Genomic DNA, 26,635 nt, shown 5'->3' on the forward strand with positions numbered 1-26,635 from the left:
CCTTTGCTGTGGAGCCGGAGAGTGGCCAAGCTGGCGTGACCTGATGATGCCACCATGTTGGAGCAGTGAAGCCGGGCTGCCTGTGAGAACAGGCCTGTGTTAAAGGCACCGCCTGTTCTCACTGGCATGGCTGCCAGAGAGAGTAGCCAGCATAGCCTGGGGCCATGTGTCCAGTGGAGGGGGCAGAGTAGGCACCTGTCAGCCTCCGGATGCCCACAGCCCCCATTTCCATTACAGCTATGCCCCTGTTTTAAGGATAAATCTTGCACAGCACCCTGTTAGTTTCCCAGCTGATATACGGAAAAACTGGCATTCTCCTAGCAAAGGAATTGCTGGTGGGCTGTGTGTTTTTGTCTGTCCCCATTGAGGAGGCCCAGGGAGTGTCTTTGGGTCCTTGCAACAGTCAGCCACTGAGGGACTGCCAGGCAGACTCCAGAGACAGAGGGGTGTGTGTGTGTGTGTTGTGGGGTAGAGGTGGGAGAATCAGCTAAGAAGCCAAGAAAATGTTCTGAAAAAAATTGGCGGATGAAGAAATCTTGAAAGGCTGGTTTTACTTTTCACATCAGAGCCATGCTCAGAACCAGGAAGGAATTTTCCCTTGGGTCAGAGGTCTTTTGCCTTCTCCTGATGTGTATAGCTCGGGTGACTTGCTTGAGCTCTGTGGATGCTTTTTATTCATGCCTTGTCCTTTCATTGGCTGGATGCATCCTCCTAGCCCTCACTTGTCACTCTCTAAAATCTGCTTGACATGAGTTTTCTCTGTGTCCAGTCTGGAGCCCTCTGCCTAAGTAGCTGTAACATGGGCTGTTTTCAAGCCCTTTCCATTCAAGAGGGGAAGCCTTTGCCTCGTAGCCGCAGCCCTTGCACTTTCCCCCTCTTTCTGTGCCTCTTTCCTCAGTAGCCATGGATATTGCAGTGTTGATCTTCATGCTTCCTTATATTGCATACATGAGTGTGTGAACAGAGGCCACGCAGGCACTGCTATCTTTACATTTGGTGTACAAGAGAATCTGGAATATTGCAGATTTAGCTTCATGGTTTTGACCTTTTGTGAGCAACTTCCTGGTACACAAATTTACTCATTGTGGGGGGTAGTTTTGGTCTTTCACAGGGTTTTCTGGTTGGGATTTAAAACCTGAAAGGAAAAATCCTTGAACTTTTAAATTCCCAGCCCCATGATTAAGCAGCCTGCATCGCTTCTTAGGAACTTCCAGAAACCAACCCAATTTTTCAGGTTAAATTTAATTTTTTTTAATATCACAGTTTTAACATTCACAGTACTTACTTACTTGATTTATTTATCAGTCACACTTCTATACCTCCTGATATGTGTATCTCTAGGCAGTGTACACAATTTAAAACAGAATAAAAAACAAAATAATTTCACAGAATAAGAAGTTAAAAGAATGCCATAGGAGGGAAACGAACGGTTTAAAATTAATTTCAGATAAGAGTCTGAGAAAACAGGTGTGTCTTGATCTGCTGGTCTGTTATCATATTAATATTGGTTGATTGAGGTGTGTGTTGAGGGTCTAAAAGCAACCAGGGAAGGAGATGCTCTTATTTTGACAGGGAGCCTATTCTAAAGCCCCGGGGCAGCCACAGAAAAGGCCCAGTCCCAAGTCACCAGCAAATAAGCCAGTGGCAAATATAGTAGTCAAGCCAGAAGGTTATCAGAATATGCACCACTGTTTTAAGGTCAATTTACCTGCAGAAATGGGTGTGCTGACATATCAGCCAAATTATAAAAAGCATTCCTGGCCACTGTCTCAACCTGAGAAACCGGAGAGAGTTTTGGATCTGTGAGCACTCCCAAGTGACATACCTGATCTTTCAGGGGGAATGTAACCTCATCCAGAACAGGGAGATCTAAACAATCTCTCAGGTACCAACCCCGCACAGTCAGTATCTCTGTCTTATTTGGATTCAACTTCAATTTGTTATCCCACGTCCAGCCCATTACCATTTCCAGGCAGGCATATAGGGAAGTTATACCATTTCCTGATGAGGTAGATATGGAGAAGTAGATCTGGGTGCTATCGGCATATTGAAAACACCCTGCACCAAACCTCCTGATGATCTCTTCCAGCAGTTTCATGTAGATGTTAAAGAGCATTGGAGTCAGTATGGAGCCTTGTGGAACTCCATACTTTAGCTCTCGCTTTGCAGAGCAGCAGTCTCCAAGAGACACCATTTGGAATCTGCCAGAGAGGTAGGAACGGAACCACTGTAAAACAGTACCACCCAGTCCCATCTCCCTCAGGCGATCCAGAAAGATACCATGGTCAATGGTATCAAAAGCTGCTGGGAGATCTAAAAAGATCAGCAGAGTCACACTCCCTCTGTTGATAGCCAATTGAAGATTATTCATCAGGCCAACCAAGGCAGTCTGAACCACATAGCCTGCTCAAAAGCTGGTTTGAAATGGGTCTGGATCAGGGCTGCTCAACCTTGGCCCTCCTGAAGATGTTGGCCTACAATTCCCATAATCTCTGGCTTTTGGCGACTGTGGGTGGGGATTATTGGAGTTGTAGTTCAAAAACAGGTGGATGGCCTAGGTTGAGCATACAAAAGAGGCCACCACTCACTTAATCTCCTTGGCCAACCATGGAAAATTGGAAGCAGGTCTGTAAATTAGCTAACTCTGAGGGATCTAATGCAGATTTTTTCAAATAAGATCTAATAAGAGCCTCCTTACTACAAGCAAGAATCCTGCCCTCCCTCAGAAAAGCATTCAAAATATTTACCTCTCTGATAATACAGCTACTGGATGAAATAAGCCTAATTGGGCGAGGGTCAAGAGAACAGGTTGTAAGATGTACAGTCCGAAGCAGTTGTCCACATCCTCAGGAATCCAATCCACAATCCAGGTGCTCCAATCTAATCCTATAAGAGGAGTGATCCAATCTAATCCTCAAGGGGGAGGGGGCACATACTAGCCCCCTCACCACCCTAGACAACTTTGCTGGACATGCATTTGCGGAAACAATGCAGACAGAAAAGAACTGCTTCTTTGCTGTCCGCACTGCCAGAACATAGATATCCAAATGTGCTCCGTCATGATCTGTTGGATTTGTGCCGATTCTTCTACTTGCGTTCTATTATTGTTGTTGTTGATCTTTGTTAACTTTGTATTATTAGTTGTCTAACTTGCCGCTTCAGCTCCCATAGTTCTTCTGAGTACCACAGGGCTAATTTTGAAGTAGGTTGGAGCGATAGTGTAATCATGAACTCCACAGGAAGGTTAATTATGACAGCTGGCTCTGTGAGAATAGCTATTCTTTTGCACAACTCCCAGTTATTTCAGAGGTGTGTTCACAGGAAAGATTCCTGGTATATCCTACGCTCTACGCTTCTTGCTTCATCCAACTCCTTAGACAGCCCTGTTTTGAACAAGCATTCTGTCAACCTAAAGCATTTGTCTTGTACTTGTCTTTAGGACCCTCCTATGCATTTCATAACACTTTATAATCTGCTGTGTCAACTACTTGGAAAGAAAATTTCACCTGATCACTTGAAGTCAACCGGATGGAATTTTCTTACCAAGTAATTGACAAAGCAAATTATAAAGTGTAATGGAAAATATAGTATCTTTTTTTTCTTTGAGAACTCTTTGTTGTTGTTGAAAATCTGTATGTAAATATTGTAAATAAAAACAATAAAGCAAATGGAGGTCCACTTCTGGGCCACCAGAAATCTGTGGGTAGGCTACCAAGTTATTTCTAATGGCCTTTGGGAGCAATGAAGCTTAAGTTGCAAAGGTGGTTTTCCTTCTAGTAACAAGAAAAATGAGTTGGAAATGACTGAAATATGGGTGTGTGTATATTTGGTATGTGTTTTTTGTTTTGCAGAGCACATACAGGAGCCTTTCCTAATAGCTATTCAGAATGATCCTTTGAAGTCCATGCCAGCGAGCTTCTTGCCTCCTTCCGCAGTTAACAAAGCAGGTCTGTGAACAGCAGAGAAAGTGAAATGCTAGAGACATCAAGGCTGGTGTGCCCAAGGGTTGGGGCATGCTCAGTGGGATCTTTGACTTCCCCCACGTTGGATAGCACATTCCTCCCCGACCCCATGCCATAGCACTAGCTGTTTTTGAAAGACCCCTCAGTTTCCAAAGTGAGTGACCACATTTCATGGAGATTTACTTTATGAGAAACAAGCTGAAAGATCCCATGCAGAATTACTTGTGTGGTTCTTTGGATCCTGGCCAAATGTTGTTTTGCATTTGATGAGACTGATTCTCCGATGTAGTGTCTCTAGTGTAGGGTAAACTTCCATTGACTGGTACACTTGATGAAGTGGGCTCTGGTCACACATCGGAATGAGTTTTGGCTGTGGCAGACCAAGATGGCACTTCCTCGAAAATTAAATCCTAGGGCATTGTGGCAAGTGCAGATGGTAGCCTGCAGGGGGTTTGCGGGGAGAGCAGGCTTGATCCACTCCCCCCGCACATGAGCAGGCCGTTTGTCCTGGGCAGCCAGATTGTCCACCCACACGATTACCGGCTCGGTCACCGAGCCGGTTGGGGTGGCGGGGATCGCGGGGCATTCTAGGGGGGAAAAAACCCCCAATGCTGGGAGGCTTGTTGTAGCCTCCCCATTGGGAGTCTACTCGTGAGTCACTGTGGCATGGAGCTGCACCACGGTGACTCATGACCAAAACCCCCCCCAGGGTTAGCGGAGTGCTAACCGTGATTAATGGGGCGGGGGGTGCATTTAAGAGGGCTGGGTGTGTGTGCATGAACACTTCCCATAGTACAGAGTTGAGATGATCCGCATTTGAAGAGGACAGGATCATGTATTTCTGTCCGTGCACTTTGTATAGAATCAATCGTACCCATGCTGGTCATTGCGTTCTTGTTTGTTGGATAGTGATTCATGGGAGCAGCATATGTAGTATGTTATGGGTTTCTCCTCTTTGGCTGTGTGTTATTTTTTGTTGTTTTTATCAGCTAAACATCCTAACAAAAGAGAGTGTTAATAAAAAGAAAATGTACAAAATGCTGGCATAGCGGGGAAAGGATTGAAAATGTGACCCACAAGCTTCCTTGAGGTATATGCATACCAAAAGCAAGGCAGTTTTTGTACTGCTGTCATCGTAAAACCCACATTGGTTACACTGTACAAGTGTGTTGTTTGAGTTCAGCAAGCGCAGGTGATACAGATAATGGTGGATCTGAGCCACTCCTACACTAAGTGTATTGTGTGAACTGGATTTAATAAGCCCAAGCTAGCTGTAGTGGTTAGTACACTGCATGATAAAAATGGGATATAAATGACAGATGAAATCTGTAACAAGCTTTAAACATGCCTTCCAGAAGTACAGAATAAATTCCAGAGTGGTTGTGATTGACATTTCCTCTCTCTTAGGAGTCCTTCTCCTGGGTGATGCATATAACATGAGGCACCCTCTAACAGGTGGAGGGATGAGTATTATCTTCCATGACATCAAGATATGGAGGTCTTTGCTGCAGGCCATTCCAGACCTATATGAGGATGCTGCTGTTCTGCAGGTAGGGCATGGTTTTGACTTTCCTTTCTCTCTCTGTATTCTGACTTCCCACTCAGGTAGACTTCATATTACACAACTTGACAATGATTGAAAAAGTAGTTTTAACTCGGGATATTTCCAGATGGAGGATTTTCTGTAGGGAGTTCAGTGGGCTCGTGCAAGAACTGTTTGTGGGAGTTATTCTTGGACGTCCACATCCAGCAGTTCTTGCGCTAGTTCATCCTGCTATTCTCTGTCAGCACCAAGGTGGACATTGCGGGTTGTAGGCTCTCCCTGCCCCTCTGTCACTTCGCTTGTCCCTTCCACTTTCACCCACCCCCTAAGGTGCTTAATGTGTGCCTGAACAGAAAGCAACACATTTTGCTTTCTAAATTTAAATGTTGCTGTGAAATGGTGCATTTCCAGTTAACTTCACTTTCAGCTTACTGAACTGCACACAGCCCCTTCCCCCCACCCCCACCAAATACATCTCTCAAAACACCCATGGAGCTTGAAGCTTGGACTGAAAGCAAGCAAGTGTCTGCTTGTTCTCTGGACTCTTTTGCTGATGTTTTTATAAATATTGCTTCCTGAAAATTCTGCTGAATTGTTGTCCTTTCTTGCTAGCCGGTAGGGGTGTGCACAAAACCGTCTGGTTCGGTTCTGGTTCAAAATGGACCCTCATGGGACCTTGCCAGTTCAGTCTGCCACCCCCTTGAATCCCCCCTACCCCCAGTTCGGTTTTAGAGATTGAAACGTAATGAGAGTTATTCTTTCCACACATCTCTGTTTGTCTGGCATTGGTTGCAAGTGCCTGGCTGCATCCAGTAAGTTTTAAAGGAGTAGTGCTTTGTGGCAGAACAGTTTGTTTCACTTCTTCTGAGTTCAGACTTGGATTCAGTAATCACACACACATCTTCAGGCAGTATTTAGTTGCTTCATCATCCTCTCAGCGATGTGGGAATGAGCTAGGCCCAATGGACAAGATGAGCTTTGTTGCTTTGATCACCAGCTACAGGTGCTGTGGGTGCACCCTCATTGTTGGGCAACAGCCCTGATTCACACTCTGCCTATGCTCTGGAGCTAGAGCTGCGAATGAGGACTGGCCACAAACTCACTCTGTTCTTTGGAATGGCAGCCATGTATGTTCTGGAGGGACAAGAGAAAGGAAGGATAGACATGCTCATATAGTTCAATGGGCTTTATTAAAGAATAAGCAATCATTAAAACTAGCAATGCAATCACACAGTTCGAACAGGTCATTCACGTTTCCAGTGTAATGAAGTGCAGTTTCTTAACTAGCATATGTGTTGGCTGCGTGTATGGTCAGCGTTATTAACACACTTAACAAGGACAGAGGAAACATAAAAGGAAGAGGGGGGAAAGGGGGAATTCTAGAAATGGGTAGCAGTGCCTGCAGTTATTGGGAGTAATGGGAATTAGGAAGCAAAGGCTGTGGAAGTCTCATACTAAGGATCTTGAAGTGTCCAGGGCATATCCGCTGCTGGTGGATCAGAGCTGTCAGTCTTCAGGTAAGCATGTTGAGTGCTGATGGAAGAGTGGACAAAGATAGCCTCGCTTCCTCATCAGGCAGGAAGAAGCACCGACAATCTATCCAAAAGAACTTCTGCCTTGCAGAAGTGAACATCTGTCCAAAAGAACTTCTGCCTTGCTATGCAGCTCAGCAGCGCACACTCATGGCAGGGTCACCTAGCCAGAGCCGAAGTAACCACTGGGCTAAGCTGGCCCCAGGTAGCCAAATCGCCAGGTAGCCGAATCTCTCTCTGCCTGGTGGTGGTAGGGTCTTTTATACCTGTTCTATCTTCTTGATCTGAACATGGAATCTTTCTTCAAGATAGCCCTGTTTGTCATAGAACTCCCAAAATGTCAATAACTTGTTCTTGGGAAACTTCACACTCATGACAGTTGTTTGCTTTGCCAAACCTTGGCATGCAGGATGTTGAGGGCCATTTCTTTGGCCTCTGTGCTCTGGTATCAGGAATACAGTGTTCTGAACATTCCCAAACAATCCTGTTTTTCTGCTGCTTCTGATCTGCCACTGCTGGCTAGGCAGATTTCTTGTGCCTTTGCCCCAAGTTGCTAAGCCTATATGTGAGAGGATCTATTTAAAATAACTTGTGTATGCAAACCTATTTAAGTGTGCATTTCTAAAATCATTAAAGCAATTGGATAAATATATAAAGCATGAAATCTATACTGGCAATATAGCAGTTAATTTGTGGCAGTCATAGAAATTTCCATAGGCAACAATCAAACAATTACCATAGAAGGACAGAATTGCTCTCTCTCTCTCTCTCTCTCTCTCTCTGTCTCTCTCTCTCTCTCAAAATCATAAACCAGCGAAGACAGCTGACAGGTCATCCTGCCTGTTTGCATAGGGATATCCAGCTCACTCGGACCCAGAGACTCCTGAAATCAGGGAATCTCTTAATGCTATCCCAAGATCTGAAATGGGCCGAAGTCGGGCCCTCTGGGCTGGTAAAGCAGGACCAAGGATTGGGACCTTGGGCCTAACATCATCTACAGCAATCTACATATGTGCTCTGTCCTGTTGAACAATACCAGTGATGTGAATGCAGATTTAGGAAAGCTTGCAAGAAGAGTTGCATAAAGAGAATCTTATGGTCAATGGCTAGCTCTGGGAAGCAAAAGGATTGTGATAAATATGCTCATTTCCAACCTGCTGATGTCAGGGACTTTCCCTAAGTCTCAGTACCAAAATGCCTGTGCTGCTTATAATCAAAGTTCAGAGATCACTGAAACTGTAATCATTAGTAACTGTAATCATCAGTAGTCAGAATTGCAACTATTGGAAAAAACCAGGTAGAGGTCCATTGTGGATCTGGGAATACTCTCACTTAAAGGCGTTGTAAGAGCCTCCTGGAGAGGAACTGGTTCTCACCATTGGGAATTAATATTCAAGGTGTGCATACTGTTTGCACAGAAAGAATGGAAACACCTGCAAAGGTCCCACATATATTATTAAAGGAATTTGGAGCTTACAAAGGTCTGTGTGTCACTTAGTGAATCCTACATACCCATCTGTATGACCCCAAAGTGTACCCATTGGCCTACTCCTATAGAGTGATGAAGAACTAAACTGGTTTCTCACTCAAGGAGTTTTTTAGCCAATCATGTATTTGCGTTGATTATATTGGACCTTTTCAGGATTAGTGAGAAGTTCTTAAATTATTGTGGACTTACTCAAAATGGCTTAAAGTAGCCATTGCTCCAGTCCTAACACAAGATGCCATAGCAGCTCTCCATCTGTCATTTGCAACCCACCATGTGCCAAATTCTGTCCTATCAGGCAATGACAAGGAGTTCATCTCAAGAGAATTCTAAGACTTTGTGAACTGCAGTGTCATTCAAACTCAACATTGTGCCTTGTAGACCTCAGGCTAATAGGCACGCTGGGCAGAGATGGTGCAGACTACAAGGGATGTACTGAAGAGGAATGATTGGCCAACAGATTGGGTCCTACGCCTCTGACAAAGTGGATGTTAGTCCATGAAACTTCTGCCATAGTAAATCTGTTAATCTTTAAGAAACTGTAAAACTCTTTCTTATTTCTGATCAAATAAATAATTTGCTTGGTCAGTCCTGCACCTGCTAGTCCTAATGTTGCCATGTAGAGATACAGAATTTTGGAAAATGTTGAAACACTGAAGGAGGGAAGAATAAAAACATCTGGGGGAAATGTTCAGGGAAGAGTGGAAATATATGCCATATTCATGTTATAAGTTTTATTTGCCACTTTTAGAACAGAAAGTGCATTGTGTGTTTGTGGCAGGTGTACTAATATAGTTGGCTTGTAGGTCTACCCTCCAGATATTTTGGCGCTCAGAACCACTTTCCATAGTGCATTTCTCTGCCATTTGACAACATTGGCAAAAGTATTCCACAATCTTAAAATCTTTTCATTTGTTATGAATTGATGGAACACTGTGAGTAGCCATGTATTGTTGCATCCTGATGCCTGCAACTAATTAACTGCTTTTTTTTTTTTGCAGGCAAAAAAATCATTTTACTGGACAAGAAGAAAATCCCACTCTTTTGTTGTGAATGTTCTTGCTCAGGCTCTATATGAATTATTTGCTGCCACAGATGGTACGTGTGTGTCCAAAAGGGACAGTTGCAGTTATTTACACTTCAATAACTATAATTTTGTAGCCAGCGTGGTGTAGTGGTTGGAGTGCTGGACTAGGACCGGGGAGACCCGAGTTCAAATCCACATTCAGCCATGAGACTTGCTGGGTGACTCTGGGCCAGTCACTTCTCTCTCAGCCTAACCTACTTCACAGGGTTGTTGTGAGAAGAAATCTAAGTATGCAGTAGACCGCTCTGGGCTCCTTGGAGGAAGAGCGGGATATAAAATGTAAAAAAAGATAATAAATAAATGAATGAATGAATGAATGAATGAATGAATGTCTGGTTCCAGTGGTACAAGACCCATTGGCTTGGTCATCAACCTCCCAGCCATAAGTTGTTTTGGCTCTATTCTAGTCTTCATAAATTGGTCCCCAGAACTGGGACACATGGTTTGTTTGCAGTGAGGATGTTGCCAAAAGTAGCATTTCGTAGGCATGATTTTCACCCTTCAGGTTCACTATGCAGATAGTTCACTATCTGCATAGTGAACTATCTGCATAGTTCACTATGCAGATAGATGCTGTTACATGGAAGCTCTTCCAATTCCAGATCTCTGTTTTTGGTGGCTGCTGAGACCTGGCACAGAGACTCTCTACTTTATGGCAATCAGCTGCACAATAACCCATTTAAAACATAATAGATATCGGGATGGAGAGGGGCCTCACCATGGGGAAGCTTTTTTCAGCGGCATCTTTGTGGCGATCATAACCTTAAATGGGGAGAGAGCATAGTTCAATGGTAGAGTGCATACTCTGCATGCAGAAGGTCCCAGGTTCAATTTTCCACTCAAAAGGTTCTCAGCCAGCAGAGCTCGAATGAAGCCTGACTTCCTGCAGGAAGAGGAGCACCAGAATTGGTAGAGAGCTGTTGCCAGTCAGAATAGGCGATGCTGGGCTAGAGGGACCGATGGGATGACTTGCCATGAGGTGGCTTCATGTGTCTGCAGCTGGTGCTCTGGCACATAAGTAAACAATCATATGTCAGGATTTTGTTGGGAGTTTATATTGGCATGGAAACCACAGAAATGCCAGCATGAATGATTAGGACTGAGCTGTTAAGTCTTATTGAGTGATTTGTGGATTGCAGTTGCAACCTAAACCCCAACCCACGTAACACTTCGGGACTGATTCTCATATTACTACTTTGCCGTGGTAAAATGAGTGTGAAGCAATGTTACTGCGTCGGTTTAACATGGTGAAGATTTCTTTTGAATGTATGGGGTAAGAGTTAAGAGGAAAAATAATAGAAACGAATGTGTGTTGCCATGTATATTGTAAGATTATCCTTTGTCTGAATACACATTTCATGGCTTTGCTGGGTTTTGTTGTAAATTGGTTTCCCTTTTCATTCATTTGGCAGATTCTCTGCATCAGTTGAGGAAAGCCTGCTTCCTTTACTTCAAGCTTGGTGGCAAGTGTGTATCGGGACCAGTTGGATTACTTTCTGTGTAAGTTGCAGAAATATTACAACCCCTGCTCAAGTTATCCCCAGGAACAATAGTGGTTAGCATGATCCCGAACTGGCTTGGGGAGCTCGGAAGGAAGTCCTGGGAAGGAGAACTCTGCTGGGCTCACATAACCAGTGATGCACGGAGGGGTTTGGGCACCAATATGAGCTTCTTAAAGAGGAACCAAATTGAACAGAAAGCAGCTTATTTAACAGCCTTTTCCATTTGAGTGTAGAAAAGCAGCTACAGCAAAGCAGAGAGAACTGGGAAGTAGTAAAACATCTGATTTGTATTAGCATGAAGACATGCGCTTGTATTCATATTGAAGAGGTTCTTACTTCTTTGTAGTGCTTTTTTCACTAAACCAGCCACTGATCCTGACTGGGATTTTGGGGAGGGGGAGTCTCCTCTTTCTTCTTCATGTTCTTTTCCTGCCAAAAGTCCTTCCCCAAGAGTTAACCTGCACCAAAATAGCCCCCAGAGTCACCTGCCCCCTCCCTGCACAGCACAATCCTGACCAGGATTGCCTCCCACTACCAGCAGCTGTTTTTAGTTTGTCCCTGTGCCTTTTATGATAAAGATTTAGTGCAGGAATTGTCAACCTTGGGTCTCCAGATGCTGTTGGACTACGACTTTCATCACTGGAGATTCCCTTCAGCCATTGTGATTAGCTGGGGATGATGGGAGGTGGAGTCCAACAACATCTGGGGACCCAGGGTTGAGAACTCTTGGTTTAGAAGGAGAAAGCAAACCAGGAGTTTCCTTTCAAGTAGTGGTGTGCCCGGACCGGTCCAGAGCCATGGAAAAGGCCTCCGGACCGGTCTGGAATTTGGCCGGTCCAGCGGTCCGGCACGGGGAGGGGTGTCACTTTAAGGGCGGGGGGGGTAGTACTTACCCCTCCCGCCTCTCTTCCCCCTCCAGCGCTCATCTTTAAACAAATGTTTTTGGGGCGGCAGGGTTCCTGCCTGCCGCCCCTGCCCCCATCGTTGGCTGCAAAGCTCTAAAGCAAAGTAGAAGCTGGCGCTACGCATGTGCCCGACACAGCGAGCGTGCACCCATTGCCGCCGCTAGCGCACCGCATACGTCACGCACGCGCTGCATACGTCGCACATGCGTGTGCTGGCGGTGACAACAGGTATGTGTGCGTGCCGCACCGGGCGCATGCATAGCACCCGCTTCTACTTTGCTTTAGAGCTTTGCAGCCAACGATGGGGCAGGGGCGGCAGGGAGGAACCCTGCTGCCCCAAAAACGTTTGTTTAAAGATGAGCGCCGGAGGGGGAAGAGCGGCGGGAGGGGTAAGTACTGCCCCCCTGCCCTTAAAGTGACACTCCCCCCAATGCCGGACCACGGCTCCGTGGTTCCGTGCACATCCCTACTTTCAAGATGCTAGGTTGTTGTTCAGCCGTCTCAATGGATGATTATTTTGCAAATTCTAATATTTCGCTCATGGGGAGTTGCGCAACTCACAGCTTTCTCCCTCTGCCTCATTTTCTCTCTACAGCTTGTCACCTAAGCCTATTGTCCTGATCGGCCACTTCTTTGCTGTTGCACTCTACGCCGTCTATTTTTGCTTCAAGTCGGAATCCTGGCTCACCAAGCCGCGAGCCATTTTCAGTGGTGCTGCCGTGATGTACCGGGCTTGCTCTGTCATATTTCCACTCATATACTCTGAAATAAAGTCCTAATCTATTAGAGTCAGAGAGACAACACCTGCAGACTACTTCTCCTCTCACTCTCCAGTCTCGTGGATGTGGAATTGTCTTTGTCTTCTCCCTTTTGTTGGGGAGAAAAATCGGACCTTTAAAAAAAAAAAAAGATTGGGCTTTATTTTGTGGTTTTTAGATTACTGTTTGTCTTTATATAAATAAGCAGCCGGATTGATGCACATTGGTGGCACGAGATTGCCCTGTACTGGTGAATCCTGGCATGTTGGCACATGTGTAATCTCCTTGCAATCGCTTGCTGTGGTGATTGTTCCGAGGAGCTGTAGTAACAGAGGTGGCATTTATGTAAAGAGCACCATAATCCATGAGAGGGGGAGGGAGTTGCTACAGCTTCTGGAAATAAATTATCAGAACAAGGAATTGTAAATAATCTCTGATCTGATGCCTGTCAACCTCTGCCCTTTCCTCATCCTCCTGGGGCCAGAACCACAGGTTGTAAAAAACCATGTCAGTACAAGAGACAGGCTCTCCATAAATCACTGGCCTACTTTTCACTCAGATGATCTGGGCTATACCACTTCAGACTGCTGATGCAGACTTATTGTGATCAAATGTTCTTCTTTACAAAATATAGCCTTCCACATAGAAAACTAATGTGCTAAGGAGCAGGTTAGGATTGAACTCTACATGTTTGCAAGTAATTTTTTATTTTTCTTTAAATGAAGCAGCATTTGATCGTATGAACCCCCAGCTACAGTTTGGAGTGGTGCAGCTGAGATTCAGCTTGCTCAAGATCAGCAAGTGATCTTTCTGGGGCTTGTTTAAATCCTAAGATGATTCCTATATAGCGGTATTGTGCCAGCCCAGGCATCCCTGCAGGTATAACAGCTAGCTCGAAGGGTTTTTCATGGCAGCATTATACATAATGGAAGGATCTAGCTTTTAGATATAAAGAGAATATATATGTGCGTGTATGTGTACTATAAATATGCGCACACAATAAATGTGTAAATATGTCTTCCTTATACAGATGAAGTTTTTAAGAGGTAGATGTTTTTACAAGGACACAGTTAACTGTTGTGAAAGATAGCCGTTAAAAGCTGATTCCAACAAAGGGCATGTAATTTATTACTGGACATCTCCCATTAATGTTGATAATTAATTAAGGGAGAGCTCATACCTGTTTTTTTCTTTTGTTGTCATCCATACATTCCTTTCATTGTCATCATTCCCTGTACTGATGTGAAACTTCTCTCTACTGTAAGATGACATCTACAAGAGTTTTATTCAATTAAAGGCCCCACTTCTAAATTATTCCCTCTGGTATAAACACTGGGATCCTTTCATTTGTTTTGTTTTTTTTTTTTTTAAAGCATTTTGCTTCCAGTGTGCAAGGAGGTACACTGCTGCCCTGTGGGACTGTTTTAAATCACAGCACAGGTGGAGGAAATGCGGTGTGGGGGTGAGAGCACCCTCCCAAGTCCTTAAAGCTATCCCCTGCCACCTTCGAACTGGCCAAATTGCCAGACTTTGGAACCGGTTCAGAGGTCCATAAAAGGGCCTCTGAGCTGGTTCCATGCACATCCCTAGGCGCTGTCCTACCGGGATCGGGCCCAATCCCGGCGGTTCTCACATACAGCCTAATCCAGGCTGGGCTTCCCTAGCCTGGGTTTGGCTGCGCATGAGAACAGCCTCCTTGTCTCACTGACATCTTGTGCAGTCTCCAAGAAGAGAACCAGCCTTGTTAGTTCCTGTAGGATCTGGATCTGTGCTAGTTGCTTTCTTTATCTTCCTTATGGCTCCCATACCATTTGTGCCCAAATATAGGACTCTGGATGGTATTCTGCCATATAATGTAGGTCAGTTGAGATAGCACCAGCTACTATGATGCCACAATTGCTTGGAGAAATACAGGTTGAACAGAAGAACGTTGTGCAATCAGAGCAATGTGTTGTTCTAACTTCTGTGACCTTGGAAATCATTGCAGCTTGATATTTCCTCATGTAAGACTTGAGCAGCTGTGTGATAGAGGAAGGGCCAGAGTTATATATATTGTGGACTATCCCTTGGGAGAGTTTGGTCTGCACAAACACCAATCACATGGTAAAATGTCCAGGACTATACCACTTGAGATTGCAGGGTGGCAGTGGGGGAGGGGTGGTGAGTGTGTGCACATTTGACTGTTCCACAGTAGAACCCCCTGCAGCTAAAAAACAAGCATATCAGGGAGGAAGGTAGATTGTAATTCTTCTCACTGACATCTAGTTTTCTATATGCAGAGTGCTTTTATCTGGCAGAGCATTTCTCAGGTGGGAGGTCATGTTACCTCCCACTTGCAGATCTACAGTTGTACTGTCCAAGAACAGTTTTACCATGTGACTTGCTGTTTTTGTGTAGATTAATACAAAAATGTCCCAGATGGTGGTGGCTTGTCCAGTATGGTTTTCTTTGGTATTACACATATACTGTACAACAAATGCAGGTGCTTTGGCAATTTGGGGGCAAAAATGCTCCACTCCTTATATTTGAAACCTTTCTGCACTGCTATGTGACCAAACAAATCGTTCTTAGAACTCCATAAATGTGGCCAATTTGACAGTAATGATAGTACTGAAGATTGTATTAAAACACACACAACCAGAACAACTTCCACTGAAGCAAAGAGGAATGTTAGGGAGTAAATAGTTGTTTAAATGCTTAAGTGGAATTGCATCTCCAGTTCTCAAACGTTTCTGTTTAAAGGGGGTGTGGGTGTAGAATTTTGCATGCTACATCAGATTCCTAAATCCTTCTAACTTGGGGCCATTACCTTCATTACCAGCAGAGCCCAGCAGCAACATGGGTCTTGTGGGGGAAGGCTGCTCAGCTCCTGCTTCTCCACAGCCCCAGCCATTGTGTGAATGACCTTTACTTCAGTACCAAGCTATAGTAACTCCTCAGGGTCCTCTGGATGTTTACGCAAGTATTTACACAATATAAATACAATTTGCATTTGGAGTAGGGATTGGCCATGATTCCTGTACTGGGAAAAATACAAACCTGTGGCTTCCTCCTCCCTTCTTCCTTCTTCGCCTTGGCACAGATTCAAATATGAGGATAGGAGTGTGTGACCAAACTGATCAGGAATCATTTTTATGTGCTCCATGTATGGGATTTTTTTAAAAGGGTAAGTTTTCCAAGTTCTGCTGAGCACTTCCCTAGTGTTCAGATTCCCTGTCCAGAATAGGAGACTGGAGTATCTATGACTGAGTATGGCTGTTAGAGTTCATTTGAGATTGGTTCTTCTTCAGTTTCTTTAGTACTCTTGCCCATTCACATTTCTACTGGAGTGAATGGGGGCTGCTGAACTGAAGATCAGGCTTGCCTCTATTTAAGCAGATTGCATGGCAGTTTATACATGAGATCATATGCTTTGTATACATTTGCAATTACTTCCCTTCATTCCTTGGAATAGGGTGGATTAAAAATCTTTAAAACATATGAGACAAATGTATTTTTGTTGTACTCTGAATATTTACATTATCTGTCCCCAGATTTGTTTGTGGGAGTGGAGATTTGCTACACACGCAAAGGTTCCCCTTCTCTGACCCTTCAGTGGAAGAGTGACTCTACCCATAACCCTACCAAAGAATGGGCTAGCCTACATATGCTGGAGTTATACATGTGAAATGATACACATGGAGTTCTGGATCAAGGCAACAAATTTTATCTTTAAAATGTTGGGAAAATGCATACACACACACCACCTAATCAATATTTTCATTATTTGAAATGAAACTCTGATATTAAATACTGGAGGATTTGCACAAGTCACAAACTGTACAGTTTGATTCTGCTCAATACAAAAATTAAACCATACTGATTTAAAGATGTACACTGTTTAAAGATGTACACTGTTTGCAATGCCGGTTTGTAACTTTGTATATCCTAGTTTTTAATTTGTTTTGTTTGTTGTGAGACTTCTGGGAAACAGACCTTATTGACAAAGAAACCAATCTTCTAATGCAGCTAAATACTTCAATAAATGTTACAATACTTTGGCAAGTGTGCATTTCTTACTCCTTGATAGGAAATGAATGTTTTCAAATTCCTTGGTAAAATATGAAGCTGCCTTCTATTGAGACAGACCATCAGTCCATCTTGGTAAAGTAGAAAGTCTCCAAGGTTTCAGATGGGTTATTACTAGTGCTACTTAATTATATCAGGGATTGAACCTGGGATATTCTGTGTACAAACCATATACTCTACCACTGAACTATGGCTCCTTTTGCTATTAAACAAGGAATGGTGTTACTTTCATAGTCAGGAAGGATATAGCAATGATGGCACTTGGGTGCAAAGCAGTCAGTGACCCACTAATATAAAATTAAATTTCGCAGACAACCCTTTAACATGACAGTTTTTCAAGTCTATGCAAGTCTGATGCAGAAGAGAAAGTTGATGAATTTTATGCTCAAGTTCAGTCTGAAATTGACAGAACAAGCAAGCAAGATGTGATGCTGGTGGTTGGAGATGGTGAGGAAAACAGTTGGACTGTACAACCTAGCAAACAGAAATGAAGCAAGAGAATGAGTTATTCGTTTCTGCCATTCCAATTATCTCTTCATTGCTAACATTCTTCAAACAACCAAAGCGGCATCTATACACATGGACCTCACCAGATGGAGTACACAGAAATCAAATTGATTATATCATTGGTACAAGGAAGTGGAAGAGCTCAGTTATAACAGCAAAGACGTGGCTGGGGGCCAATTGTGGAACAGATCATGAACTGCTCGTGCAAGTTCCAAGTCAAACTAAAGTGGAAAAACAAAGCTATCCAGTTTCCACAATATGATCTTGAGAATGTACCCACCACTTTAATCAGGAACCGCTTTGAAGTTCTGAACCTCATTGATAGAGAACCAGAGGAACTGTGGAAATCAAAGATGTTGTTTAATGACAAATGTGGAATAAGGCTGCCAAAGACCAAGAAACAAGAAAGCAAAATGGATGTCAGAACAGAAGGTGGAAATTGCCAAGAAGAGGAGAGAAGCCAAAGTCAAGAAAGATAAGGACCTCAGGAAGGAACTTAATAGGGAATTTTAGAAAGCTTTTAGAAGAGACAAGGAACAGTACTACAATGATATCTGTAAAGACTTTGAAGATTGAAATAGACATGGAAAAACAATGGAGTTTTCCAAAAGATCTCTGAACACAGACAAAGGTTCCAACAAAAGAGGTTCCAAAAGACAGATAGTAACTGATTCAGAGAAGATCAAACAGCAACAGAAGGAGTATACTGAAAATCTGTACAGCAGGGATGTCAACATCCAAGATACTCTCCTAGAAGGTATTCACTACTTGCAAGAACCTTTAGTACGGGAAGGCAAAGTTAGATCAGCACTCTGGACATTACCAAGCTACAGAAATCACTACAGAAGGTCCTTACCTACATGACTGCCACTCCAGGCAGTTTCCTGCTGCTGTGGCACTCCCTGCAACAATGCGCAGCGTCGTGCACCAGTGCTGTTTGTGGGCTGCTGGTGGGAGCACTGTGGCAGCATTAAGCTTCTTGGAGTGATGGTCACACAGGTAAGGACCTGCTTACTTACTTTTAAAGATGCCACTCACCGCGGCTGGGCGCTGCTTTTGAACCTCTGAACCAGTTCGTGGTGGAACCTTGAACTTACAAACTGGTTCACAGAATCACAAACAAGTCTGCATTTGGACTAGTGCATGAATCTCATTTTGTGCACATGCCTACATTTCTTCAGACTGTCTTTTTAATGATATCTGGTTTTTACCTTAATTTTAATGAGATTTAATCTGGTTTAAATGTTTCTTGATTTTAATTGTTTTACTCTGTGTGTTTGATTTTAATATAAACCAGCCTAAGCCACTCCAGGAAGGGTGGTATATAAACTGAATGAATGAATAAAATTATTCAAAGGTTTAGTTAAATTCATTTGCAGCTATGATGGTCACCTGCTTTCTGTGTTGGTTCACTTCACACCACTTTCTCCCAAGTCCCTTCTCTAACACTGATTATTCTTGAGCCCTAGCTACTGCTCTTAATCTTATTCCTTTGCTTCTTTCTTCCTCTAACTGCAATAGGACGGAGCCTTGGATAGTAATATATATACATTTACCTAGTATGTTAACTGATTGCCCAGTTAATTGTTTAATTATTCATTACCTAAGTAATTACATGCATTTTATTGCCCAGTTAATTGTTTAATTATTCATTACCTAAGTAATTACATGCATTTTAGAAAATCCACTCTAGTAACAAAGTATTCAAGAACGCACTCTAGCTACAATAGTTTACAAAATATTCAAGAATCCACTCTAGTAAAGGATATGTTTTGGTGCCTAGACACAATACCATCTAGTGTGTTCTATGTAATGTGAGAATACTCACATTAGTTCTTAAATGCTATGCCTCTTCATTATAATAAATAAAGTATATCTTTATTTGGGCTGTTAAATCTGTGATTGTCTTTTCTCCTGGGGACTGCTTAACCAAGCCTTGTGTTCCAAATTTAAGGGTGCCAGAGTACCCCACTTTTCAGTCCTATGATGTGGAAAAATCACATTTATAAGGCTGTAATTAGGAAGAGCCCCTGGTGGCGCAGTGGTAAAAACTGCTGCCCTGTAACCAGAAGGTTACAAATTCGATCCTGACCAGGGGCTCAAGGTTGACTCAGCCTTCCATCCTTCCGAGGTCAGTAAAATGAGTACCCAGAATTTGGGGGCAATATGCTAAATCATTGTAAACCGCTTAGAGAGCTCTGGCTATAAAGCGGTATATAAATGTAAGTGCTATTGCTATTGCTAATCCAAAGCAAACTTGGATTATGCTTGGATTACAAACTTGGACTAAGAGGAAATAAGATTGATTAAGTGTCATCAAGTCAGTGTTGACTCTTAGCAACGACATAGATAGATTCTCTCCAGGATGATCTGTTTTCAACTTGGCCTTTAAGTGGTGCATTCATTGCTGCCGTAAGCATGTCCATCCACCTTGCTGCTGGTCGTCTTCTTCTCTTTCCTTCTCAACAACAATAAAAGTTCACTAAGCAGTTACACAGAAATAGGCAAAAATTTGAACATGGCACTTTCCAAATTACACACCACAACAGCGGTAAAATGCTTCGGCTTGGCAGGATCGCACTGAAAACGATCCCCAGAATCTCAAACTCCTAAAATGGGAAAATACAGTTACTTTTTTTGGTTACACACATGCAACATTGTAGCACTATAACACAAAGATAAAACCCCAAAGAAGGCATTGGAAATGTGAACAGCTCTTTGCTGTCAGCATAGGAACTGTGGTGTCACAACACCAGAAGTACAGAAACACACAGCAGATCCATAGTGACACTGTTGTCGGGTTTAATCTGGAAAGCACCCATCAGTGGCTCTGCTTCTTTGCTTTTTAATGAATTGGCTTGCATTCTAACTAAAGTGGTGTGTGTGCAGCTAAACAAGGCACATAGGTAGTGCTAGTGGCCTGCTTCTGAAGTTAGGATGTTTGTGTGGGGGAGATGATGTTCATCAGCCTCTGCAGAAGCACTCAGTATGGCCCAAACATAGATGTCTGAGGGCTACACCATCCTCAGGGACTTACTTCTAGGTCACATGGAGTATTTTGGGGAGGAGGGGATAAGTGAAAATAACTCTCCCACCATGCTCAAGCACCCATGCTTCAGAAGTAAAGCTGCTAGGGTTGCAGGCGTGCTGTTATAATGGCACACGTGCAACTTTAGTCAAAATGTCAGCTACTGTCACCAGTACTTTTGTTACACAACAACAAATATTTATATACTAAGTCTCAACAAAAGTTTCCAAAGCAGTTTACACAGAGAACTAATACATAAATAAGATGGCCCCGTTCCCAAAGGGCTTACAATCTAAGAAGAAACACAAGATAGACATCAGCAATAGTCACTGGAGCAGGCGCGTAACAATGATAGGGCAAGGGGAGACAGTTGTCTGGGGGCCCCACTGCCTGGAGGGGCACCCCAGAGGCACCTCATGTGACTCCCCATTCCCCTGCCCAGCCCCATAGCCTCTCAGCCACTTGCCCTCTTCGCCGTCTCTCCTGCTTGTTCTGCTGGCCCGCAATCGAAGCAGCAGGCAAGCGGCAAAGAGCTCCTTTTCTCCCGCCTCTCAGCTGATCGGTGGGTGGACGGGGCTTCCAGGGAGGCCTCCGTGTAGGCCGCAGTGAAGCCTGAACTCGAGTAGGGCCCAAGCAAGCCAGGAAGGAGGAGGCAGCCAGAGTGTTCTCTGCAGCAGAAGACCCCTTGCTGCCCTGCTTAGCCCAGACCAGCATTTGCCAGGTAGAGTGTGAACTCCTTTTTGTGGTTACCTTTCCCGCCCCCCGCCCCCCCATATATAGGGATCTGCTTGCCATAGGGCTTGGATAGGGGGTGGGGAGGGACCGAGAAGTCTCTGAATATTTATTTTGAAACAGCTTGGAAAATTTGCTGACTTAAAAAAAACTATCTAAAAAGTCCTATAAGTGGCTTGTTTCATGGCAGAAAATTGCAAAAACTTCTGGAACAGTATTTTATTAATTTTATTTATTCATTCATTCATTTATAAATGCACTTATGTTCAAGTTGTTTTGCAACCCAGAAGGTCTGAGTGAGAACTGTGAAGCATGTGTGGTGCTTTTATTTTATTTTTCTTGTGTGTGAACTGCTCCCCAATAACTTGCAGGGACTTCAGGGTAAATCTGGCCAACATGTGAATGCAGCACCTCCATTCCAGAGGAGATGTGTCTTAAAGGGCTTTAAAAGCCTCCTGCGAAAAACCTCCTGCAATCAAACTTGACTGAATTTGTTCAGAATTCTGAGAAAACAAACATAGGCTCACCCTGCATGGTTGAAAGTCTCCTTTGCTAATCTGCAGCGAGGGGCCCATTTTAATAATTCATCTTTCTAGTGTGTTCTAGGCATTAAAAGTAATACAAATGTATAGTACTCAATGTATATCACTATATATTGTGATGTGTGTGTGTGTGTATTCAGTGAAATGTATTTGCAGGCAGCATACTTATTTTGGAATATCAGACTTAAATCCTTGGGGGCCTGGGGTGTGCGGAGGCCCTGGACTTTGGGGGGGGGGCATTTTAAAATATTGTCTCTGGGCCCACTCCAACCTTGCTACGCCCCTGCACTGGAGGTCCTGTGCTGGGAGTGGATAGGGCCAGTTACTCTCCCCCTGCTAAATCGAGAGAAATCACCATGTTAAAAAGGTGCCTCTGCCATTATATTCAAAGTATAGCCAGGTACCATGTTCCATTTTCTTTTTGTGAATGAAAATACACTCTAGGGTAGAAATGCACTCCAACCAATAGATGGGTATAAGTGTACGCCAGTCAAGGTAAATCACTGGGGTACACAGCTACCTCAGCTTATGTTCAGTTGCTGACATGATGCACAGTTCTGTCTCCTGCAGACATTGTGACATGCCGTTGCAGATTTGGAAGCAGCAGCACTGATGTAGTGTTTCTGGTGTTGCAGAACAGGGCAGTTCTGCTTTGTTGTAAAGTTGCACAAATGCAGATGTGCAATGCAACACTCATTATTTCCAATGGGAATTGCATTGTGTATTTGCATTTGCGCAACTTAATGATGGCGCAGAATGAGGCCTGTTGCCCTGTCCCACAATGGTGGTGTATACACAGATGCACCAGCGTGGGTGGTATTCCATCGGCTTGTGTTTCCTTGTGCAGTATTGTTGTAGTCTCTCTAGTCATCTTTCATGTTTTGTTGTTTGGAAGTTTGCCCCAGCAGGAATCCGAGTGAGTGAGTGTGTGATGGGGGAGTCAGAAAGAAAAAGGGAGGAGAAAATGGAGTTGTTTCTGGAATAAAGCCTTTGTTAAATCCACATAAGATTGTTTTGTGTTTTACAAGGGAAGCAGTTATATAAAGGCACCTTGGGCAATTCCCTCTTCTTGGTTGTACAATTCAATCCCTGTGTTTATAGGAAAATCCTATTGGGGAGCAAATCTACCTCAAAACACAAACTGTGGCTGACATTAGGGTGCAGTGGTATGGAGCTGTTGTACACCATGTCAGGGCTGCCATGATGCTGTGAAGCTTCAGAGTCTCATCATTATGTAACATAGTCCCAAGGAAAGTTCAGTTTTGGACATTCCTTATACTGTCATAGGATGCTGATGTAAGCTTTTAAATACTGCCCTATATTTAAATCATACACACCCTTGAACCACATGATATGGATTAAGAGTTTGAATTCTTTGTTTAAGAAACTGCTTGGTTGCTTTCCAATATGTTGAGTCTGAGCTGCAGACTCTGCCTTGTGTTCTTTCCTTTTATAGACAGGCGGACTCTTCTGAGTGGTTTCCTCTCATTCTTAGCTGGGTGATGCAAAAAAAGAGTTTGTTCGGGTTCCTGTGAGGTTCATGTTTGCAATTTTTGCTAGGGCTGCCAAGTGACCAGGAAAAAAGGCCAGCCCTGCTCTTGTTGAACAAGAACAGGATAAGCATAAAATAACTTCTTTCCTGTGGAAAAGAAAGCTTCACCTGCCTATCAAATCAGAGTTAAAAGCACATGGTTAAAAGAATGGATAACATTAAGAAATCCCAGAATACTTGATCTGGAAGGATTTGATAGAAGGTTTGGATGGCATTCATATCTGTGGTATGATAAAACTAAAGTGCATAAAGATTTTCTTAATTACTATGTGAGAAGGAGTCTAATGAGAGTGTGGGTAAAATATAAAAAATGTCTGGAATTTAAAACGCCATTATGGCTATCTCCAATTGAAGCTTTAGCACGTAAAGAGATAAATATGCAAGCTCATTGGGGTACCTATAGGGATTTGTTATGTTTCTAAGAAAAGGGCTGTAAGTTAAAAAACCTAACTGAAGTACAAAATCTGGTTAGTAACTGGTTTCACTTCCATCAGTTAAACGAAATTTATAAGAAGGGTCTTAAAGTTGGATTTGAGGATCAAATGTCGAGATTTGAGAAGGAGCTGTGTGGAAATGATGAAAAATTAGTTTCTAAGATGTATAAGCTGCTGCTTCTGGAGGAGACAAGAGATGAAGTGGTTAAAACGACTATGATAAAATGGGCTCAAGATCTGGGTCACAATATAGATATGGCAGCTTGGGAAAAATTATGGAAAATGGATTTAAAGTTTACCGCATGCTATACCTTAAAAAAAATTATTATAGGATGATGTACAGGTGGTATTTGACACCCCAAAAATTAGCATTAATGTATAAAAATGTTCCAAACAAATGCTGGAAATGTGGACACTGTGAGGGAACTTTTTTTCATATGTGGTGGTCTTGTGGGAAGGCAAAGGCTTTCTGGGATATGATATATAATGAGTTGAAGAAAATTTTTAAAATGACATTTCCTAAGAAACCAGAATCCTTCCTGCTGGGAATAACGCAAGGAGAGTTTCCCGGAAGGAATTTAACAATCTTTATGTATGCAACCACGGCGGCTAGAATAGTATATGCGCAGAAATGGAAGAACAATGAAATGCCCTCAAAAGAAGATTGGCTGATAAAAACTTTGGAATATGCTGAGATGGCAAAACTTACAGTACTGATAAGGGATGAAAACCTGGAATGTTTTAAAGAAGATTGGAAACCATTCTTACTATACTTAAAGAACTATTTTTCTAATACTGATTTTTCAGCAGGGTTTGAAATTTAGTAATAATAGCAGGTTGAGTAGAGTAAAATCGAGTTTGTAAGGTATAGGATATATGTTTTGAATTACTATAGCAATGGTTGAATTGTATAATTAGTGATTCGCACAGATTGGTGAGCGGGAAGTCAACATTTGTTTAATTGGATGTAATAAGATATTGTAAAAACCAATAAAAATTTTAAAAGTGGAAAAAAAATCAGGGTTAAAAGCACTCTATAGAGGCCATTTATAAAGCTGGCAACCCTATCTTTTACCTAAAACCAGATTGGAGAAGCTGGTAATTTATAATGCAAACTAGCTGACCCCGCACAGAGCATCTGTGCGTTCTTTGGGGCTGGCGGTTAAATCTTCCCCACCATCTTCTGCCCCAGTCTCTGCTTCCGGGCCCAGCTGCTTCTCCTCCCCACTGCCACTTCTGAGCCCCTTCTTTCCCGCTGCCACCTCTGGCCTCCTCCGCGGCCGGCCGGACCCACCGCAAGTAAACTTGTCCCATGACTTCTGAGTACTTACACTGAAAGTAACTTAGTATTTATGTAAGCCAGAGGCTGGAGTAGCCCGTCTCATAACTAAAATACACTCTCTCCCTTTCTCTAGCAAATCTGTATGCTGTTGTGAGGGATCACTCTGGCAAAGCAGTCCAAACCGAACTCCAGCTCCACTGGCAGCTGGCATGCACATGCGCACCCGGCACTTCCGGCCACAGAGGACATGGAGCGGCAGGGAGGAACGCTGCCACCCCGACGGGGACTTTACAAATGGAGTGCTGGCGGGGAAAAGCGAAGGGAGGGGTAAGTGCACCCTCCCCTGCCCTTAAAGCTATGCCTCCGCCCACCGCCGCCGCCTTCGAACCGTCGACCTATCGGACTGGCTTGGAGGCCCATAAAGGGCCTCCGAACTGGTTCCATGCACATCCCTACAAACCAGTATGCATGTGTGTTTAGTCCCCCCACATGATGGTGCAGAGTGAGGAAAAGAAACATTTCTGAACCATGTGAGAATCTGCCAAATAGTCTAAACAATCTCCTTCAATGTCATTTTTTAATTGCCTGTACAAAATGCCATTCTGTGTCCACAAACTGCTGACGAAGAACATAAACTAAATGATCTTGAACATAAGGAATTGTGTTCAACATTACAGGTTAAGTACAAAATGCACATTGCTTTATCAAGTAATCAACTGAATGTGATGCCATGATTTTAAAATAGGGTTAGGTATAAGGGTTAGTGCCAATGATGATGCTAAATTCATGCAGCTGAAGTTAGTTCTGCAAGGCGCAAATAAAAAGCAGTTCTGAAGTGCTGTTTTCTTCCTTTTCCCAACTCCTCTTGAGTTCTTGCTTAACATTTTCTGCTGGGGCCATGAAATTTTCTAGCATTCACAGAACTGTCCGGAACTCATCAAAAATGAAGTTAGGCACATGGGCTTCAACAACCTGGAAGAAAGGAGGACCCAAGCCACTGGTTAAGAATTCTGTAAAAGCAATTTCTGTAATTACAAGTCATTATGGCTATTTGCTCATCCAAGTGAAGAGGCAGTATACCTCTTGAGGAGAGGCGAGCTGCTCTTGTGGTAGCAAGCATGACTTGTTCCCTTAGCTAAGCAGGGTCTGCCCTGGTTGCATAAGAATGGGAGATCTGATGTGTGAGCACTGTAAGATATTCCCCAATGTTCTTCTATTAACCGAAATGCCATTTGCCAGAGTGGCAAAGGGTGTGATATTCAGAAACATAGGAAGCTACTCTATAACGAGTCAGACCATTGGTCTATCTAGCTCAGTATTGTCTACATTGGCTGACAGTGGCTCTCCAAGGTTTCAGGCAGGAGTCCTTCCCAGCTCTACCTGGAAATGCTGCCAGAGATTGAATGCAAGCAGGTGCTCTTCCACTGAGCTACGGCCTCATTTCCAAAAGAGAATATATTACAGAGCTCACCTGTAGTCATCCATCCAAATACAAACCAAGGCAGACCCTGCTTAGCAAAGGGGACAATTTTTCTCCCTACCACAAGACCAGCTCTCTTCCCCTATTTTTTGTTCTTACATTTTAAAATATAAGAATAATTTTAACAGCACGGCAATACACTCATGCGAGCGAAACAGTTATTAAAATATTTATGCCCTGTCATTTGGTCCCAAATGGGATCCCTAAAGTGGCTTACAATAATCAAAGAAAGTGT

General features: G+C 43.3%; 2 protein-coding genes across 7 annotated transcripts in view; one reads left to right on the forward strand and one right to left on the reverse strand.

Moving 5' to 3' along the window:
• Positions 1 to 16,815, forward strand: part of SQLE (squalene epoxidase) — a 53,812-nt gene extending 36,997 nt beyond the window's left edge. For all 3 annotated transcript variants that reach the window (XM_053245793.1, XM_053245795.1, XM_053245796.1), the window contains 5 exons: positions 3,852 to 3,947; positions 5,370 to 5,512; positions 9,525 to 9,621; positions 11,023 to 11,110; positions 12,613 to 16,815. In XM_053245793.1, coding sequence (XP_053101768.1) covers positions 3,852 to 3,947; positions 5,370 to 5,512; positions 9,525 to 9,621; positions 11,023 to 11,110; positions 12,613 to 12,796 — 608 coding nt within the window. In that variant the 3' untranslated portion in view covers positions 12,797 to 16,815. The remainder of the gene's footprint in view (positions 1 to 3,851; positions 3,948 to 5,369; positions 5,513 to 9,524; positions 9,622 to 11,022; positions 11,111 to 12,612) is intronic.
• Positions 16,816 to 25,478: 8,663 nt separating this feature from the next.
• The window catches only part of WASHC5 (WASH complex subunit 5), a 51,192-nt gene continuing 50,035 nt past the window's right edge, over positions 25,479 to 26,635 (reverse strand). For all 4 annotated transcript variants that reach the window (XM_053245623.1, XM_053245621.1, XM_053245622.1 and 1 more), the window contains one exon: positions 25,479 to 25,892. In XM_053245623.1, coding sequence (XP_053101598.1) covers positions 25,836 to 25,892 — 57 coding nt within the window. In that variant the 3' untranslated portion in view covers positions 25,479 to 25,835. The remainder of the gene's footprint in view (positions 25,893 to 26,635) is intronic.

The sequence above is a fragment of the Hemicordylus capensis genome, chromosome 4 (assembly GCF_027244095.1).
Source record: "Hemicordylus capensis ecotype Gifberg chromosome 4, rHemCap1.1.pri, whole genome shotgun sequence".
NCBI classification, from domain to species: domain Eukaryota; kingdom Metazoa; phylum Chordata; class Lepidosauria; order Squamata; family Cordylidae; genus Hemicordylus; species Hemicordylus capensis.